The sequence below is a fragment of the Athene cunicularia genome (assembly GCF_003259725.1).
Source record: "Athene cunicularia isolate RWA chromosome 14 unlocalized genomic scaffold, athCun1 chr14_part1, whole genome shotgun sequence".
NCBI classification, from domain to species: domain Eukaryota; kingdom Metazoa; phylum Chordata; class Aves; order Strigiformes; family Strigidae; genus Athene; species Athene cunicularia.
This window is the reverse complement of record NW_020799118.1, coordinates 13,817,405-13,838,616: the sequence shown is the minus strand read 5'-3', so window position 1 is coordinate 13,838,616 and position 21,212 is coordinate 13,817,405. Positions and strand designations below refer to the sequence as shown.

At 47.0% G+C, this 21,212-nt stretch overlaps 1 protein-coding gene across 1 annotated transcript in view; it reads right to left on the bottom strand.

Annotated features, from left to right (window-relative positions):
- The window catches only part of LMF1 (lipase maturation factor 1), a 193,596-nt gene that overhangs the window by 50,847 nt on the left and 121,537 nt on the right, over positions 1-21,212 (bottom strand). The window contains exon 4 of the mRNA XM_026858874.1: positions 11,641-11,808. Coding sequence (XP_026714675.1) covers positions 11,641-11,808 — 168 coding nt within the window. The remainder of the gene's footprint in view (positions 1-11,640; positions 11,809-21,212) is intronic.

Sequence of the window (21,212 nt, the reverse complement as noted above, 5' to 3'; positions counted from 1 at the left end):
GGGCTAAAGCATCTCAGGGCCGCATCCTCATCCCAACACTTCCAAATCAAAATAAAACCTCTCTGGAGGAAGCATCATTACAGAGAAACATTAAACCCAGCAAGTTAGCCCAGAACAAGCGAATGAGTTATTTTCATCAAAGCAGGACACTATAAAATCCATCTTCACGTCTACCCCTAAGCAGCCCCGACACTAAGTTCCACAGCTTTATCTTGACTCTGAAATTGCATTTTAGTGTCTCTAATTAAAGATATCCAATCTTTGTGCAAGGGACACTGCTAAAACTTGCATCTCTGATCTGTGGATAGTTTTACGGATTCAGCTGACACAAGGCGTGCTTAAATCTAACTATCCGCACACATAAAAGATGCGCTAACATAACTTTGCAGAAAATCACTTATTGAAAGATGCAAATTAATAAAACCCCTGAGTTGACCACCTGGGAGGATCAAAGGTATCATCTGGGCACCCAGGTACGTCTCGATGGACTCTGGATTACCCTGATTGCCCCACACGAAGATCTGGCTCATGAGCTGGTATCTGCAGCTCTGGTCTTTGCCCAGCAAGTCCCAGCCCAGCCGATGTGTGCACCACAGCGATGCCGCCAGCCTGCCCCAGCCTTCGCCCCGGCACACCCCTCCCCACGGGCACAGCTGCTGAGGAGGACTCCCGCTGGTGAGGAAGATGTGTAGAGCTACATCTCTGCAAGGAAATTGGGACATGGCTAAAGAAGAATCAGCAGAGTCAGGTTTCCCACACACGGAGGGAAGAGCTTGTTCAGAAGAGCCCTGACCCACTGGGTTCCCTGGCTTTGCTAACCTGAACCCAGAAACCCAAGGTAAGAGCAGAATTTAAACTGCTCTGGCAGCCAGGGGAAAGATAAAGAGCAGTAATGGTAGGAAGCCCTCATTTCAGCCAGGAGAGCTCACTGCAATCATTAACTGCAGCAAAATCCTCCCCTCACCCCAAGAACACCGCACCAAAGGCAACAGCCCACTCTCAGCCCCTTCCACTCCTCAAATGGGCACGTTCTGTCTTCACACTTCTATATCTGACACTATTAAATGATTTTCTTCATAATACATGTATTATAAATTCCCTTTAAAAAAAGTTCATAATCTGCCATCTGTTTCCAGTTAGGCTGTTCTGATTTCTTCTTTTTTTGAAATGGAATATAAAACATTATTTAAAGGTCCCGTAATCTAGATGGTGGGAGGAGAGGAACCAAAATCCAAATACCACCACCACCACTGTCACCCTGCTGAAAAGCAAAGACTTGGTGAGAGCCAAGGTCTTGGGAAGATGCAGCGTGACCAGTTCACTTCGAGCCATTACACTGAAACCGGATAAAGCTACAGCCTTAAGCCATGTGACACGTATTAGTGGGCGAGTCCTTTGGCTTGGGCAATGTTAATGGATCATAATGGTTTTAGTTAGCTTTAGTAGCTACACCTAAACAGAAATAAATAATCATCACTGGAAATATGGTAACAGTGAATGCTCAAGATCATGTCACTGACTTCAGTAACATCTCTGGTTTATAGCTGGTCTGGCTCTTATTAGATATACTGTTTTATACATACACTTACACATACATGCAATCACATGTGCAACACATACTTTATCTCCCATCCTTGCTTGGACCCAAATGCTGCAGCACAGCACCGAGAGAATCACATCTGGAAAGTGCAGATGTTTTGAAGCTATTGCAGCCTCGCCAACTCATATCATTTCACTGACAACATCGTTGTAATTGATTTTTCTCTCTTTTTCAAGCCCAAGCACCTGGAAATTCTGCTAAAGGACTTCAGACACAAAGGTTCTGGATCGCGGAGATATCTTGAAAATCAAATGCAAGATTAAAACAGGAAAAAAAAAAATACCCCAACCCTGCCCCAGAGCCCTAGGAGCCGAAGCACTCCACAACTTCTTCCCTTGGCAAAGGAAGGAGCACATGTGGTGGATGTCAGCCATGTCATTTAATCCGGCTCTGGAAGGTGTTCATGTAGTGCGAAGAGGAGAGGGGTGTAAAGCCTACACAGAGCAGCACAGAAAATGAGACCTGAGAGCACCCTGGAAGGCTGTAACGCAGAAGAAACACTGAGGGCAGCCAGAATTGGTTGCGTTTTCATTACACTTAAGCAAATCTTGCAACGTGGGGATCTAACCTGTGATCTTTGAACGGCAGAGCTTAGCACCATGCCCAAGGACGCGCGGCCACCGGAGCCTACCTGACCCCTGGGTCTCCCTGTTTTGTCCACGGTGGTTACTGTGATGATACCGACGGCTCCAACCTGGGCCACTGCCGTCGGGACAGCCCAACACACGTGGCACCTTCCACCATGACCCTGAAACTCAGCTGGAACTCATCCCTCTGGCACAGCCGCATGCTCTCCCCCCTCCCTGCCACCATATCCTTTTGCCATATGAGCCAATATACGCTTCTCTGAAACAAAACAGTGCTCTTGGATGGCCAAACTCACTCAAGCTCTTCCTGGCCCCAAAACCAAGAGCCCCAGTCAACAGTGAAAATTAATACGGACCTTCCTGCTGCGTTTTTATAGCCATGGCAGCGCCCTGCATCCTGGGGGCCTCTCATGCAAATCTGATTTCATAGCTGGGCGTAAAATCTTGCTCTCAGGCTTAATAAGCAAAACCACTATCAGCAGCAAAGGTGAGGTGACAAGCATCATGGCCTGGGACATCTTAACCAGCTGCCTCCAAGACACACTGAACCCTCCTCCGTGGAAAAGCAGCACGTTTCAAGTTGGACAACCAAACGCAGAGGCACCAAAAATCAAAGGCTGACAGTGTCCCAAATAACCACTTTTTATTTTCAATTTAAAAAAACCCAACAACCCACAAACCCAAGGCTGTGGGATCCCTCCAAAGTTTCTCTCTGTGTGCCAGCAGGATGACTGATGGTAAATCACACCAGCTCCAGGGCTCCGTCGCAGACTGCTGCCAGGCGGCTCCGCCTGTTGGAGTCACTGACGGTCCCCCTTCCAATTAATCAAGTTCCCATACTGATTAACAGCATGATTCATGTCTCTCGTTAGGCGCATTCTGTAACAAACAAGGCTGTATTTCAAGGCTGCTGGCTTAATGGTTAAAATAAATACCTTCCAAATTTCTATTTTCAAGTAGCTGAACCTTTTCCACCTTTACAACTAATTCAGACTTCCTTCAAATTATTTTTCTAAGTAATATAACAATTTGTTTTTCATTAGAGCTTGTCAAAGCCGGACTTTGGTTTATTTTGAGAGAAACCAGCACTCTCCAGAAACTGTTTAGTACAATTTGAATGACGCCCAAAGGGGTTATTGCAGCCACAATCAAAATAGAGTTTACAGCACTGGCTAGGGGTGACACTTTATTTAATGATTTAAAAAAAAAAAGGAGAAGAGAAAAAACCCCCAGCCCCCTGAATCAGAAGCTAATTAAATGCACTCCTATGGCTAACAGTAAGTGTTTCTAAGTCACTCTGACTACTGCAGAATGCAAGAACTTAACTTGTTGCTAACTAATACCAGACACCATTATAGGAGCAGCGTTATTTACTGATTTGGGGTGGTATGTGCTGGTATTCTCGTGTCTGGCACGGCAGCCTCGCCTTGCAACAGATACTATCAAGCTGAATGTGAAATCAAATATAGGAGTGGTTAAATAGTTTGGGTTTTGCCTGCTTAAGTTAGATTTTTTTTTGGAGGGGGGGGTGGTGTTATAGCTTGCTATTTAATTTAAGGTGGCTTAAATGTAACAGAAAATCTACGCTGCAACTCCTTTGATTTCACATTCCTTTTGTTTTGCTGTCGAGAAAAGCTGAGCTGGAGCCGCGCCAGGGCTGAGCGCGGGAGGCTGGAGGATGAGCGAGGGGCAGGAGGACCCCGGCCGTCCCTCGCCTGTGGGACCAGGAAGGGTGCGCGGGGCTGGCCCGGGTGACCCAGAGACTGCAGCACTGATGATTAATCTCCATAATCCCTGTCCAGCACTTCAAGGTTCCCAAACAACCTTTTAAAACGCTCTCCCTGCATCCTCCATCTCAGACCTGAGTCCAAAGCAGATTTTTAAACAATTGAGCAGCAAAGCTATTTTCCATCGGCCCATTCCTCCCCTAGCACCAAACTCATGTTCTGCTGTTAATTTTCCTGGGATGCTCTCCGTTTGTTGTTTTTTTCTAAACCACAACAAAATCAACAAAATTTAGACTTTTGTGAAGGCTGAATTTCCTCTTTGTTTTCGCAGGGGAAAGGCTGTGTTGCTGCCCAGCCCGAGCAGCGAACACCCACTCGCTCACAGCCTCCCAGGGATGCTGCAGCCAGAGATGCTGGTCCAGGGGAACCCAGCAGCCCAACAGCCGACCCTGAGGGGGATCTGTGAGTGAAATCAGAGCCTGGCCTGGGGATATCACCTAGAGGAAGATCTCCTGAGGTCTCTTTTAGGGTCTTAACTCCAAGCTACTCACATGGCTGATCTCTATGGGAAAAGTGCGGAACTGATGCCTGAATTTCCTGGCTGGAGCCTGGGGTGGGTCCTGCAGCAAAACTGGCAGCAGCTTTATTCTCATGCACAACGTGTTCATAAAGTAATGACACTATTCTGCATCAATAAAGAAAAACAACTACTGGAGGAGCACAAATGTCCTATAGGTGCATAATGAGAGCACAAACAAAGGGCCTGATTCTTCTGCCACAAGCCTGGGACTTGTATAACCCTGATAAACCTCCTGGAGACGCACATCTGATTTACACCAGACTAAGAAAAAGAACAAAACTGAGCTCGTATCTGACAAGTGAAAACAAACACTGGATTCAGACACTTTCTGCAGGGAAGGGGGGAGCTGTTTAATTTTTGTTCCTTCTCTCTGGGCTGCTGCTGTGACCTCTGCTACCTCCTAAGTCAGCAACACAATATGTTGCAGCTGTGGCACTGCAACAGCATGATTTAATTTGCGCGTGTGTGGCTGGAAGGGCAGTTCATCCCTCCAACATCTTGCGGCATGGCAGAGGCAGCAGCGATGGAAGCGGGGGGCTTGGTTCTCCCCTCCCAAGAGAGAGGGGGGAAAACCCCTGCTTCGCCTCCCATGCACAGCTTGGGAGAGGAGATGGGAAAAGGATTAGATAGAGGAAAATGTCCATTTCCATCAAAATTTTTAGGAGGTTGGGGTTTGTCCAAGCCAAGGCAAAAAAGAGCAGAAAATATATATTTATTCAACAACTGTTTTCTGCTTAAAAAAGGGAAAAAAAAAAAAAAAGAAGAGGAAAATAACTTTGCTTCCCTCTCTCCTGCATGTTCCTGCTCCCACAAGCACAGGGGCTGCGTGTCCCCTGTGTGGTGCCTGGCTGGGCAAGGGTCATGCTCAGAGCTTTTATGAGGGAAAAGAGCTGGAAGTTTCTGCTGCAGGAGGTTTCTGCTGCAGCCCCCCCAGCCCGGGTGCTCCCTCTCAGCGGGTCCTCCCCCCTGGCCCTCTACCAGCTCGTAAAGCTGCCGCGTTCCCGCGCAGCTCCTTGGCTGGACCCCGAGAGCTGTCCCAGGAGTTTTCTTTGTGAGTTTGAGGGGGTTTTGGCTGTGGAGGTTTTATCTTTGCCTTCCGCAAGGCTGGAATTCAGCTTCGCTCTTGGCATTGTCATCCCTCCGCTTTATATATGGCTCCTGCTGAAAAACATCCTGGGATAGCCTGAATTTCAGCCCACTGCCAAGCCTCCACGGGAGGAGGACCAGTGGCAGGGAAGAACTGGCAACCCTAAAGCTTCGCCGCCCCGGCTCCTTTGGGGAACTTCTGTCTTGATGTGTGACGCTGGGGACTGAGCTCACCCCGGCACAAATGGCCCTGCTCCAGAGGATGCTCCATGCGGGAGGACATGCCAGGAGCTTTCAGGGGCCACAGAGAGGAGTCAGGCTCCCTAAATTCATTCAAATCTAAAGGGGTTTGAAGGTCTAAAACTCTCCCCACATCCTAAAACCCCCAAACTGTGTCTATACAACTGTAACCCAGAACAGCAGCGTGGAAGCAAAGGAATGATCCTGCCTTTCCAACAGTGGTAGCTTTATATTTTCCATTTAATATTTATTTATTTATGGATTTTACCTTTGTGATACTGAAGATCCTTCCCATCTGTCACAGCCAAAACCACCCCGCCGGCTCTAAGAAAACTCAGCCTCCCCTGCCCGGGTGCTGCAGGCTCCTCGCCGTGCTCTCTAACCCAGCACTACCTGCCAGCTCGTAAGGGCAAGGTGGCTTTTTCCTGCCTTTTTGGCTTTCTTTTCGCTTCCCCTCATCAACTCGTTTGCCAAGCAATGTAATTTTACTGCCTGGCTTAAGGAGCCAAGAAATACGTTTGCTGGTGTAAGCTGTGCATTAGATGTCGTGAAAAACATGCAGCTTCAGGGTTTTAGGAGCCAGCTCCAGAGCACAGCAAAACACCCGCAGAGCAGAGAGGCCGTGGGTTTGCACCCTCTCTGGTTTCACTCGCGGCCGCAGGTACTCGGCTCTCCCTGGCCGTGGGTGGGTGAAGGCAGCAATGGACCCACGGGCTGGGGTATGTGCAGGGGATGGAGGCGTCAGTGGTGGCAGAGGGGACACGACACAATGCTCTTGTAGGTGATGTGGTGGGAAAGGGTCCTGTGCCACCGACCTGCAGGCAGGGGAAGGGATCTGCCTTCTCCATGCAGCACTTTCATCATCCCTCCCCCTTAAAATCACAAGCTCCTCAGGCCACGGGCAGGCTCTGACTTGATGCTTCTACAAAACCAAGAATAACAAGGGTCCAGACCTCACCTGTGATCTCCAAGACCTCTTCTTCCCCCTCAAGATACTAGCAGCCACATTCTAGGCTTGATTTCTCCTGAACTTAGGGGTGCTTCAGATCTACTTCTGTATTTTTGAGGCTCAGACCCCAATGTTCCTACAAAATCAGGCAACTGGTACTATCAGAATCAAAACGAAAGAATCATTCACCAAAGCGATTTGTAAAACACTGGCCACTGCGACCATCTGCAGCTGGATTTCCATCCCTGTAAGTGAACATCACGTTCAGTAGCCACCATCAAGGGACACTCAGTGAAAACCACTCCAACATTATGAATTAGAGGTGTCCAAAACCCCAACCTCAGCACTGGAAGTTTAAACTTAAAGAGGGGGTGCACATATCCCTGCTCCAGACACGAGCATCTTGGCGAACATGGCCCTGCCTCAACACAGCAGCTACATAATGTCCCTTACTCCCCAGGAAGGATGACAGTAAGTGGTAGCAAAAAGATTTCGATATTTAGAAAACTCTCAAAAACTCTAAGGACCCTTGTTTACGTATGAGCAAAGGGCAAACTCCACCTCAGGCTTATTTGGAGGTTTCTGTGGCTCAGACTGGCCATTTCTCACCAGCCTGATTTTACAGGGCTGGAGAGCAGAGCTGAGCAGGGAAGGAGCTGAGTTACAAGTCTCTCCTCCAGCTTTATTCCTGGCAGAGACAATTTGCAGCAGTGTTGCTCGGCACGTCAAGTCTGGCACCTGCTTACAATAAATCCCTAACGATGTTGAAAAGTTAAACGTCCATTTAGTTTAATTTCTGGTTTAGATTTGGATTTCTACGTACCATAAATGCTAGAAAGAATGTTTTTTTGAAACAATGCTGCATATTTACCTTGGAGATCCTCTATAATTGGCTGTCCTTCACCTAAGATTTCTTTCTAAATGCAAAAGGATGCTCTCTGCACAGAGTCTAATGGGGAGGTTTTGCCACTATCACCTGCTAATGCTTTCATGATGGCTGAGAACTTTTGAGCAGGTTCCCTTGCAGGTGGGATGGTTTGATGCACTACTTTGGGTCTCAGAAACCTTGGGGGTTTGAATGAGAATGGTCAGTGTAAGGTTAATGGTTGGACTAGATGATCTTCAAGGTCTTTTCCAACCTAGATGATTCTGTGAATCCCAGCAGACACTAAAGGAAGAAAAATGCCTCAGGGGGTGATGTTAACCTGTGCAGTTTGGGAGTCTTCGCTTTTGGGACACATGTGATGGCACAAAGCAAGATGGGCACAGTCAAGCTGTCTGGCCCTGCTGAGCATGAACCTGCATGGTGGATGCGTCGAGAGGCTCCTCACGCTTGGAGGTGCCATGTCCCAGAGCTTCCCCTCCACAGCCACCTCTTCAGCACAAACAGCTTCCTCGGGATCGGAGAATCAAGTGACAGGGTCAGTGCTGCCCATCCAAACCTCTCTCTCGGGAGCAGGGAGGACACACACCCGCTCTCACTGTCCCTGGTGTGCATGGGACAGGCAGCGTGGTGGGACCCCGGTGCCACACGGTGGGGACAGTCCCCAGCCCTGAGCCCCTGGCCGGGACCACGAGCAGCTGCACCCGTGCTGGGGAGCTCTTCCGCAGCCTGCCCATGGGATAAGTGGCTGATGGGGCCTGGCTGTAAAATCCTGGATGACATTTTCTCTCCACTCACCTTTGATCCTGGTAAACGTGCTCTGGGCGCTGCAATCTGATTGAGAATATCTCTCTCTGTGTGCAGATGTCCTGCAAAAACTACACCCACAGCTGTAAATCACAAAGCCCTCCCCAATCTGGTGGTTAGTGACAATGAATAATGATTTTTCTAATGGGAACTGGCCAGCATTCAATCCACTCCTTGATTATTTTTTTTTGAGCAAAGACTATTTCTATTGAGAGACTTGCAATAAGTAAGACTCTTTGATTTATTTGAGATCAAAAACCAGCCAAAGGGGGAAATTTCTGGAAGCTCAAGCCATGGGGACTCATGTCAGAGCAGGCAGACCCCAAACTGAGATCATGTCAACATAAACGCACACAAAACACCAGAAATCGTGGGGTGTCCCAGCTCCTCGTGCTCCCCGTTCAGGTCTTGTGAGGACACGGGTGGGTGGGTGAGCACGGGGAGGGGACAGTGCAGAGATGCGTCCGTGCAGAGTGTGTTTCAGTCATCGTGACCCAAATCTCCCCCGTGGTAGGTGGCCCAGGATGGTCCAGCACACCCAGACCAGCAGAGTCTGCCTACGCCACAACCAGCACCACCCTGCGGGGATCCAGTGGGGACAGACATCCACCCTCCCGGCGTGCTCTCCGTTCCGCCGAGCCGGCGGGCTGCCAGGCCCCTCCTCTCTGACATTTCCAAACTCGCTAAGCCTTTTTCCTTACAAACGTGAACTAGGCAAGAAGAATAAGTTCACACTTGGAAAAAAAAAAAAAAAAAGCAGCCTTTTTTCTTTAAAGCACAACTTTTTTTTGGGTTCCTGACAAAGCAATATTCTCCAGGCCAGTTGGAATCTGGAAAAATACACTTACTCAACCTAGCCACCATGACTCCAATAACAATTATAAAATGTCCAATAAAACTTGCATGTAATGTCAATTCAAATCTTGAAAAGCAGAATTAAGTGGTATATCAACATTAAACTTTATTGCTTCCTTTGCAGAGCAGAAGTATTGTCAATAAAAGTCATTCTGAATGAAGAAAAGGGCAGTAAATATTAAATAAACAGGTTTTTGTTGAAATGCTATAAATGCACCAGAGCTGCATTTTACACTGGGACCCTTTTTTCCTTTGCAGACTCCCCTCATGATAGAAATAAGTCAGTAATTGCAAACTATCAATAAAGCGCCAATTAAAGGGTGGTTAGATGCATGCATTTACAATATGTCATTATGAGCCTTTATTGTATGTAGTTGGCTTTTTCAGATCCCAGTGGCTCTGTCTGAAGTCCCCCAGCACACAACAGTCATGCTGCTTGTTAGGGGCCCTTGGAGGAAGCGTGAGGGTGCTGGAGCCCAGCGCCAGCCCGAGAGCCCTGGCCGGGGCTTGGGGCTGAATTTCCACTGTGCCCCAGGCTGGTCAGGACCCAGAAACCCAGAGCTGAGAAGGGGATGAGAGAGGAGCATTTGGTGAGGTTTTTTGCTCCTGGAAGTTTCTTCTGGCAGAGATGTGAAGACAAAGCATCATCATCTCAGCTCATCATGCTATTATTTTTCTGCCAACGCAGAAGCGAGCAGAGCACGACAGCTCTGCCCCGAGAACACAGCAGCTGTGTCAAAGCCTGGAATTTGGCAAAGCAGTTTGTTTTCTGATAGAGTGCGGTGTGTTCTGTTCCCTTCTGGGTCCACTCACCTTAGAAGGAGCCATCGCCATCCCCCCTACACTTCCTTAACGTAAAGTATTTCTACTCGCAGTTCCCGCTTGCTAATCCAATTTCCACAATGCCTCAACACCCGCCTGCCGCTGCAACGAGCAGCTGACAGAGATGGGATGTTTTGCTTTGTCCATGAGACAAAGGAGTGGTTTTTTTAGGGTTGGGCTGAATATAATCCTCCCAGTGACACTGAAAACCTCAGGTGCGATGCCTGTCGCAAACACAACTGGAGCAATGCCCCAAGACCTCTTTGGGTCAGAGCTATTCCGCTTTGCTGTCGGGACCTCCAGCTGCCTCAGAAGATCCATCCTAACTAAACCAAACCCAACGCCAGTGCCGAGTGAGCAGAGGTACAAGCTCTACATTCAGTGCTTCGCAGACACAACAGGACACCTTTCGGATGCCAGAGAAGGAGTAGGCATCTCTATGAGGACACAAATTCTGCAGCTTTTATGTCAGCCCTTTAAAATCTGATCAGCATTTTTGTGGTTTACCAGTAGAGTTTATAAGCTGTTCTCCAGTTTAATCATTACATGTATTTACAGGAAGCAGTAGCAGCTACCAAGTATGAATTTCATGATGCTGAAACAATATTGAACAAACGCTGCAGTCAGTGAGGGCTGAATGCTGCGCTTCTGCAGGTTGGAGTAGCTGGGGTTTAGTGGGCTCTTTGAATTATGCTGGGGCAGAGATGAGAAATCCAATGTGGTCTAGGAAAGTATATATGCAGAAGCTTCTGTCCTCTGACTTTTGCACAGTTTTATTTATTTAATCTACAAAAACACCCCAACAGATTCAACTGGAACGTGAATGACATTAATTTTTGAAGAAATTATTTTCACGACGAGCCTAGGCTCAGTGAACCTGATGGTTGTGAAAAACAGCCTAAATATCTTCAGAGATAAAAAATAGCCCTTGAATGTTAAATATATATATAAATAAAATCTCTTCAAAGGGTGAAAGATGTCTATAAAAATTAACTTCTGAAAAAAAGGTGACTATTCATCCCAGCTGCCCGCAGCATCAGACCCTCTGCACTAGTCATGGCCTGACATTTCTCTGCCACCCATATGAATGGAAATCAAACCAGCGACAAGGGAAACAAACCTCCAGCATCACACTAAGAGCAGCCACGCCAGTGCAAACCACCCAAGAGCCAACAGTTAATAGCCGTGAATCATCTTGATTCACTTGAGCCTGAACTCTCGACCTGCTGCTTGAGTCAGTTCCTCTGGATGCGGTTCCCGCTCCGAGAAGCTGGGCCGCAGTGACCCACACCGCTGCTGCTCCTGGCACGCCTGCCCACGTCCTCACGGCAGGTTACAGAGCTGGCGTGAGGAATGTGTGTCTACATCTCAGCCACCCAGATCCCAGACCACCCTGTGGCCCCCAGCCGCAGGCAGCAGGAGAGGTTTTACCCCCTTCAAACACTCCCTGCTCCATCCTGGGTGAAGACAATACCCTTAGGCAGCAAACCCGGGAGCATCTCACCTGGAAGAGGATCTGCAAGAGGCCGTGTAGGATGCACATCCGTCGTCCCAGGAAGAGAAAGAAGGGCACCACCAGCTCGATGAAGTGATTGACCAGGGTCTCGAACTGGTGAAACCACCATGGCGAGCGATGCATGAAGTAGGCGATGGGGTTGGGCACTGGCTGCGTCTGAAAGATGGAAGAAAAAAAAAGAATCAATCCCCCTCCAAGTCTCATCGTCAGGGTCTCTTGGCCTTTTTCCTTATTTCTTTCCCCAAGTTTGCTCACAGAAGAAGCACACTTTGCCTCTGGGCACTCACCTCTTTTTAGAGAAAATTATTCAGTTGTTTTCATGCAAATCCAAGGATTTTTTAAAGCAACATGTCTTTTAAAAAACCAGTCATAATTTTCTCTTTTTTCATCATGACCAAACCCCATCCATCTTAAATTAAATCCACCATTAGTTAATACTAAAATGTTACACAGAGCTCGACGCCGACGGATGTTAAATCGCTCTGCATGAGTGCTGAAGATCATCAGAGCAACTAAGCAGATACAGAAACTGAGAAAAAGATTTTCTCAGGGTCACACAGTAGGTCAAACAGAGCCAGGAATGGAAACCAGATTTCAAAACCTAGGAGATATTCTTTCAAAATGTTTAAATTTGAAATAAATGTGGTGGTAGAGTTGCTTTCCAAAATCGTAATTTGGGAGAGGAAAGTGTAATTCCTCTAAACATGCTATATTGGTTTAAGGTATTTACATACTGGCCTTGTGACAATATTATTCTTCCATCAGCCTGCAATTTTTTGACACTGGGAGATCTTCCATCCACTACAATAAAGCTGCAAATTTTACAAAGGAAACAAAACCAAATCCTGATATGTTAATAACTGCCACCCTAAGAAATGCTGCAATTTTAGCAAAAAGAAAGAATGATTTATCTTAGCTTATCTGACAAGCTCAAATTTATTAGTATTGTTTTAAAATGGTGACAAAAAAAGAAGAGAGGATGAAGATGCAAATTTTAATTGAAGGAGACACAACACATCTTTAAATTATTTGTAGTTAAATCTAAAATACAAACAAAACAGGGAAAATACTGTACTATGCATGGCAACTGACCGTGCTTCCACTGCCAAATCCCACAACTATTGTAATTCCTTATTAGCAAAGCTGGGATTAATAAAGTTGTTGCTTTATATGGATTTGAGGCTGCTGTAACCCCTTAGGACAGGAGACCGCATCCTTCCTTCCTCGGACACCGGCGCCGGATGGAGCAGTGTCGGGGTCAAGGAGCTCTGCCAAGTCCGCTCCGGCAAGGGGGGGGGGAGGTCAGGGCTCCCCCCTCCCGGGGCAGCAGCAGCCCCGGGTGCCACCAAGGGTCTTTCCCCTCCGCACGGGACCTGGTTTGAGTTAATCTCCTTGTTGGACTGCTCTTGAGCATTCCTAGAACGTCAGGCAGGCTCACAAAGAGATCTTCTTACCTTGATCCCAAACTGCTGAGAAATGCCTTTATCCTTCCAAAAAGGCAGGTTGCCTTCTTGGATTCTTTTTTTTTTTTTTTAAGTGCTTTAACCAAAACTGACCTAGATGATGCATCAGTCCTACCAGGTGTAGTGTTTAGCCTGAGGTGACCCAGTTTCCAGCACGTAACCGCCCGAACCCAGCAGGCTGGAGCCACAGGAAGGCAGCACTCATGTTTATCCCCCTCTTGCAATGCAGCCACTGCCCGTGGCCCCACTGGCAGCATGTCATGGAGCTGCTCCCCTTGATGCAGGCAGCACTTACGGCCAGGGACCACGGAGAACAGGCACTATTACACATGTAATTACACACTCACTTACATAGGTAATTAAATCTCACGATGTGGTGGCACTGTGCAGTTGGACATCTGACTGTGGCTGTTTAATTTTAAAGCTAAGACCATCCTTAGCTACTGAACATGCCATTGGATTCCTCCACCCCTTCCCCTCCATCACAGGCTGATGCCCTCATCTACCAAGGCAAATCCTGCTTGTTGCTTTGGGCTGGGACTCAAGGTATCATCCCCCACAACCTCCTGTGCTTGAGGGCAGAAAGATAAAATTCTTGACCCTAGTCCCACCGCAGTGGGACAAGGAGCAGAAGAAAATTCTTGGTTTGGGCTCATGAAGCAGCCATGTACGAGCTGGCGGGAAATAGCCCAGCCCGGGCCTGCTGCGGTTAATGCTTGTTAGCAGCAGCCGGATTCTTATTCTGAAGTAGAAATGGGGAAAAAGGAGAAGAGAAGCACAGAAATCTGGGGGGTTAATAATTCACTCCCAGGTGCTACAGCACTGCCACGCCTCACCTTATCAGCGCTGACACTAGCATGGTATCAGTGGGGGCAACGCCGTGCAACGGGCAAGAGAACTCCAGTGACAAGACCAAAAGTTGAAACCAGCAGCAGACACACCACTAATAACACACGGTTCCTCGGTGTTTCTTTTGACAGAGGGAAAGAAATGCATTTGCTAAGAGCAGCACTGGCGCTGGTGCCTCTGGGGATGCTATCAGTAAGGGACCCTCCCCACCACTGCAGCCGCTTCGACGGTGTGTAAACCTTGAATATGTAAAGCGAAACGCAGCGATAGAGAAGCGATTCGCACGTATCAGAAATTCGTTAAAAGGCTGCTGGGGGAGGAGAGTGCTCTGTGTGTGTGTTCCTCCCAATGCCTTCCAGATGCTGTGAGCGCGGGTGTAGCGCTGCACAGGTTTCCCGGGGAGAAAGCCGTGTTTACTTGGGAAGGGGTGTTCAGGCAAGAGCAAAGACCCAGAGCAACGTGTGAATCACCGCGGCCCCAAGCTCAGGCACCTGTGATGTGATGCTGGAAAGCTTTCTGGTTTCTGTTTGCTACCTGGGGGTGATGGGAGCACCCGACACCCCATCCGGTGGGTCCCGCTGCACAGCACCCAGCTGGCGCTGGGAGAGAGCCCCTGGGGCGCATCGCTGGGCTGAGAGAGGAAACTTGCCCACCACAGGCATGCCTAGTGCGTTCCCAGTGTAATCATATCCTACGGAAACATCGCGGCGGTGTCGGAGGCGGCGCTGTCAGAGCCCGGGAGGAGGGACAAGCATTCCAGGATCACTTCACCCGGCTTGTTTTGCTGGGGATTTTAAGCTTTGCTTTGTGGCTGGTTTGCAAGGAGAAGCATCCTAGGAAGCAGCCAGGAGTTCCCCTACATCGAGAACTCTGAACTCCTGACACACATAGACGCAGAAAAATGCAGCTCCAAGTCAGATGCAACTAAATAAACAAGCTCAAGGCAGACGTACGGTGAGAGGAACAGAGTGAAGCTCGTGTCTCCCACAAGCCCCATTTCTGGATACCCCTGTGAAACATAAAATGTTTTTAAATAAAAAAATGATTAGCAAAAACCAGCTTCATGTGTCAGCACAAGGTGCAATATAATAAACCTTCTGCCTCTCTCACACCTCCAGCAGCCAGAGAAAAACTGCGCTGCAAATGCGTTTTGAAATCGGATTGGGGAAAATTAATTCCATAATTCACGGGGCAGATTTGTAACGTGTGACTGCGGGGCGAGACTCGGCGGGGGCTGCTGAATGGATTCTGGGTCGCCAGCTAAGGCATGTTCTCTGGCTTGTATCTACCAGGTTTTATGAGGGCTGGTAACAGATTCTAAAAATATGCACAATAAACCGTTTTTTCTCCCTAAGGGGTCTATGGTTTAATTATGTTCTTAGTGAGAACCATTAAAGTGCTAAGTACCTGAAGACTCCTAATTTACTAAACTATACGCTACTAAAACCCAACAGAAGGCTATTATACACCAGAGTAAACGCTCTTCTCTGGGACTGTAAATGCACAGGGTCTCTCCTCTCAGCCTCCTTATTGGTATAGCATTACATAAACTCCGACAGAGTATGTAATCCCAGTGTTAGATACCCCAGATCAGCCTAGGGAAATCTCCAGGCTCTCCTACACGTGTATGTGAAAACAAGTCCCACATTGTCCTCGCACAACCCACTGCTCAGACAGGGCCGGGACTGTTATTACAGCGGGAGCGGCACAACTCCCAGGCAAGTAACGGGGTGGCACGGGAGCGCGATGCTGGAGGAAGCCCCTGTCTTCTCCAGATCACAAATGAGGAGGAGCCCAGAGATATATCAAGTAACTTTTATCCTGTGCAAGGATGGGTTTTTACATTCCTTCACAATAAACTGTGACACAGTGTCAGGACTCAGTGCTGCATCTGATCACTCATCGGAGTGCCTCAACAGCTCCAACTCATAAGGCGTCTTTCAAAAACCAGTAGCAAGTTATGAATGAATCAGTTTCAAAAAGGCGAACAAAAAAATCCATTCTTCCACCTCTCTGCACAAGATAAACTCAGATTATCTATTGATTCAGATAACCAAAAGTATACTTGGCATTAATATTAAAACAACACTAAGGACAACCTTTCAAAACATGTGATGTCTATCACAGAAATCTGGCTTGGTGAAAAACAAATCAAGCCATAAATACTCCTATACGCTCTAGATACTATTATTTCTTTTCCCATCGAAAGGCACCTACTTAACCAAAATACACAAATCTTAGTGCACTTAATGTCAGAAAAATCTTGAAAAACAGAAAGAAATGGAATAGCAGCAAATATGAATAAATGATGAGTGGAAGCAACTATTCCATCAAAAGAAATAGGATTAACTTGGTGCAACAAACACTTCAGTAACAGCTTGTGGGCACCGGAGGCTCCAACAGTCAAAAGAGAGGGAAGCCTCTGGCACAAACAGAAAGGTGTGAAGAAGAGCAGTACCCTGGAAAAGCAGGCTCAGAGCTACTACTGAGTGTTTTCCCGAGTGTTTGTAGAAGGTGCAGATGAACTGTAAAGCACAGAACTCCAACTTCCCAAGGCACTGAGGCATGAACTCATCCTCTCAGCTTCAAAGAAAAGCTCTCGGTTCTCTTGTACTTCAGACCAAAAAATAAAAAGGATTCTCCATCGTAGAGTATAATTTGATCAACATGATCCAAGAGGCTGTTTCTCTGCCAGTCTATTCTGCTTCAGATCTTGACCCTTCCTCCTTACGCATCTGCAGATCAAAGCTCCACTCTCCCAAGCCCCAGCAGAAATGGCTTCCCAGCCCCGTGCAGAAGAGCAAGAGGCAGCAAGCAGAAAGGAGATAAACTGGGTCACTCGCATCTGCTGGGAAGTGTGGGAAGAAGCGTGTCTTGACTGAAGTCAGACTGTCTCATGCTGTGCAGCAACTGATGACTCCTGCAAAACACCCTTCTTCATAACGGAGGGACATTACGGAGAGCTGCTGCCTCCTTGCTGGTGAGGCTTTGTGGTGGGTGCACTACGTGTGCAGCTGCCTTGATTGATGAACAACACAGCAATTTTGCACAGATACAGACATAGGCAAGGGTTTTGAAAGGAAACTGAGCAGTGAACTGCTCAGTCTCTCACGTAAATCCCAGCGGTACCTTGTGCCGTGTATATTTTATACATATTCATGTGCAAAAGGCTCCATGTGCATGCTCCTAATGTACCTGCATACACAACCACTTAAAAATAGGCCCTTCAAAACTTTCTAATTATTACTATGACTCCAATCAAAATAAAATCTTAAGAAAAAACTCAAAAGTTAATCTGTCTTAAAATGCACAGAGATCTAATGTCCAGGTGGGTCACAAGGGGTTGGCTCTTCAGTAACATAATATCAAAATAATTAAGTCTCGATAGGTCTATTAAAAAGAAAATTTACCTATACGTTCTTGATGGGCAGAGCTCCCCTTGTCCAGTCAATAGTAATATTCAGTTCATAGAAAAACATACTGGAATCTGCCTGCTTTAAGACAGCAACCCAAGCCAAGGAGATGTGTGTTTGACTCAGTGCCAGCACGACCATAAAATGTTGGCAATTTAGTAGAGACGTAGTGCCGCGCCACTCTCCCAAAGGACCTAAATAAACTTCAGATGTAGAACATATATTTTTACTTTTTATATATATAAATCTGCTGTTTCATTTTTAACTCCTTTCCCCAGCCGTCCCTCCGTCTAAGGTTTTTCAAAGCTGAAACAGGTCCATACTTCTCCCAGCTGAGTGAAGCCTCAGCAATGAAAAGTTAAAAGCATGAAAAATCAGAGAAATGATTCACGTCTGGGCATTGGGTTTCTTGGGGAATGATGGCTGCACATGTGGCTACAAATGCCGGCGGGGAAAGGGTCTTGGGAGAAAATTCTGTTGTGCAATTTCATGCCTCGACGTTACAAAATATCCCAAGGAACTTTTTTTTTTTTTTTTCTGTTCAGAAAGTTGTACTTGCAAAGTCACCAGTGAAGGTGAAACCTTCCTACCACATCCATGACATTTAGCTACAAATTCAAGCTTTGCTCATGATGAGTCAGCCCCAATTTACACCAGCACGTGCAAGGATGTACTTTACCAGGGCTACACTGAAATGATGGAGTTTTGAATTCCAACAAGTTGGGTGGGGGCAGAAGGCTCTATAGCTGCACTGTTTGCTTTTCCAGACTGCACCCTACCTCCTGGTCAGAGCTGTCCTTCTCCAATAACAAAGACCACATTTCCACGGGCCACAGCATACCTGTTTATTGACACTATTCCTCCATAGCATGTCTCCGAACTGCTCGCTGTACATAGAGTTAATTGTGGATGCATTACAGATTCACCTATTTATTCTGTACATTCTTGGAGGGGTCCAGAGCTAAAATTACACAAAGAACCGCTGAACTGTTCAGGCTATTTATTTGTTCAAAATCCCTTTAAAATAATTAGCAGGGCCTGGAACAGACATCTTGGCTCTGGAGGGGCCAGAAGAAGCTGGTGCAACCAACTGCGGGTCATTGATGCCTTTGGGCAGAAGGTTTGTTTATTGAGAGCCCCGGAGATGGCTCACGTTTGGTAGGGGGAGCGGACCAGGCTGGAAGGTCTGTAAGAAAGAGGAGCTAAGGGCAATAGATGCTTACCCAGAAGGACCCATCCCAAGGGCAATGGGGAGGTGCAGCAATCCTTCTCCAGGTTTTGATATCCAGTTGCCATCAAATGGGGCCTTCCCTGTGTGTCTCATACTCCCAAGATTTTCCAACACAGAAACGTGCTCCCTGGCCCAGTGCTCTCTGATGGAGCTCACCTTCCCTGGCAGATCGTGAGGCAGGTTGTTCACCAATATATTAAATTGCCATTTAAGAGCATATTGCAAATGTGATCCTTTAATTGGTCACTATTACGGCTCTCTATTAGAGAAGACAAGTTTTTCCACACAAGGTAAGCCCTTGCGAAAGCACTGAAAATGTTTAAAAACAACCTAGCCCTGATATATTTATTATATATTTCTCTATATATAAATAATTTCATGAAAAGAAACGTACTGAGTGGAAACTCCATTTAAAATGTGATCCCAGATGGTGGCAAAGCTCTAAAATTGCAGGGCAACATGTAAAGAAAGATTAACGACCTCAAACAGGCACAAATTTATGAGGTGAAAGCCCCTGTAATCCCAGAGAAAAATGATACCAAACGTTAGACTAGACAGCTAGAAAATACCTCTGCTTAGTTCATGTGGCCTCTGCCATTTTACATTTTCTTTTAATACACATTACTTTTGGGTTCATTTAGTCTTCTGCAGACTAGGGGTATCACTTTGGTACATGAGCATGATGATGGATTTGCCAGCTCCCACTGGGTACCCCCTTACAAGCAACTGGTAAATCAGATAACAGGCAACAGTTACACTGCCACATCCCGGGAATACGCAGATGAGAGAAAACAGAGCCAGGACACCATATCAAGCATTTATCATCACTGCAAGACACAAAGCTCCACCATCAAGTGGGCTGAGATGACAGTGATTAACATTTCCAGCAGAAAAGCTCATGCAGTTCCTTATTCTGCCTGAGTATGAAACATTTCAAAGGAAAGGATGTCATTTCCACCCAAAGAGCATGGGTCACCCCAGCAATGAGCAACTTTCATGCTTTTAACTCTAGCTAGGACCAGATGGGACCTCTGGGTCCAACAGCCCATCTCCCTGAGAGTTCTGGCACCTCAAAGATCCCCTGGCTAATCCTGTTCTGCCCATCCCTCTGATGATTCCCCTCTATGACCTCTGCAAGGTCACTTGCATGGTCTTCTCTGGACCATTTTACCATAATATTTTTCCGCGGGAATTTTCTATAAACTGGGATTTTCTGACCTTTTCAGCAGAGTTCCTGTTATGCTCTAGTCGATAACAGAGCCGGGGAATTATATCAAATTAGCGTGTTTTTAAATCACTGCAAACAAAAGGATATTTAACACCACCCAGCAGAGAACCAGTGATGCTGTCGTGCAGGGCTGCTTTGCTGAGCTCACTGTTTCAAACCAGGATTATTATCTGGTTTGCTGTAGCCCTTGGATGTAGCAGATGAGCAGGGGAGCTTTGGACACAACACCAGGATGCTGCCTGTGACGGGAAATGGACAACCACAACCTGCAGGGACAACCCTGACACAGGAGCCAAAAGCTACCCCAGGACTCCCATCCACTGCTTTGCAAATCAAAGTTTTTCATCAGAATTTTCAGAGCCCTGGGCTGTGATGGTGTTCTGCTGCCAACAGGTAGAGCCACAACTATCAAAGGCTCAGAAAAGTGTTTAAAATCCAATTTAAGTACTAAAAATACAGATCACAGGCTGCCCTGAGCAGCTGAAGCTGAACCTACAGCATAGAAGATGGTCAGGAGAGGAGGAGAAGGAGGAAAAACTGACATGTTAATAAAAAGATGACAAGCTTGCGTTCAGTTAGGAAGAAGTCCATAAGCCAAGATCAGAGCCTGCTCTCCCTGTTGAGGATCTAAAAGTAAATTTTCTGGGTCTCCAGGTACAACTCCACTACATCCAGTTGAGAACAAGCAGCAGGAAGGGGAGATATCCTGCTGAGAAGGGTATCTGCCACCCCTGTGAGCACCTGGGATGACCGTGGCAGCTGCCATGTTATTTTCAGCCCTTCTGCTCTCCTCTGAAAGGTGCCAGTGCTCCCTCCTTCCCGGTGTGGGAGGCTGCGAGGTTTCCTGCAGCAGGGAAAGCCCCAGATACAGATGCACAGGTAACAGAGCTGGCAGGGTCACAGCATCCTTGTGGGTCTGCCCCCTAAACCAGCCAGTGCCTATTTCCCATCTACACCAAAGACCCGTGCGATGCAGCATGGTCCCTTCTCTCTTTTTGTTGATGTGCTTTGAAGGGAAATTCCACTGTTTTAGAGAGAGGGTGGAAGAACATCTTTCCAACTGCTACACCCGCTCAGGCAGACCCAGGGCTTTAACCTACCATTCACGACTCTAAAAATGTACCATGGCTGCTCTCCCAAAGGCCCTCATTACTTCACTTTTTTTCCTTTTTAAAAGTCCGGTGCTAAAACCAGGATCATATCTCCTTCAGAGGACTTTTTTTTTTTTTTTTTTTTTTTTTTTTTTTTTTTTTTTTTCCGTGTGTGCTCATAAATATGATGTTCAGCACCAGGCCAAGGAACACATGGGCAAAACCCACGGGCGGCGAACGCCAGCAAAGCCCCCAGCTCGTGCCTGTGTTTGGATTAGGCAGTTT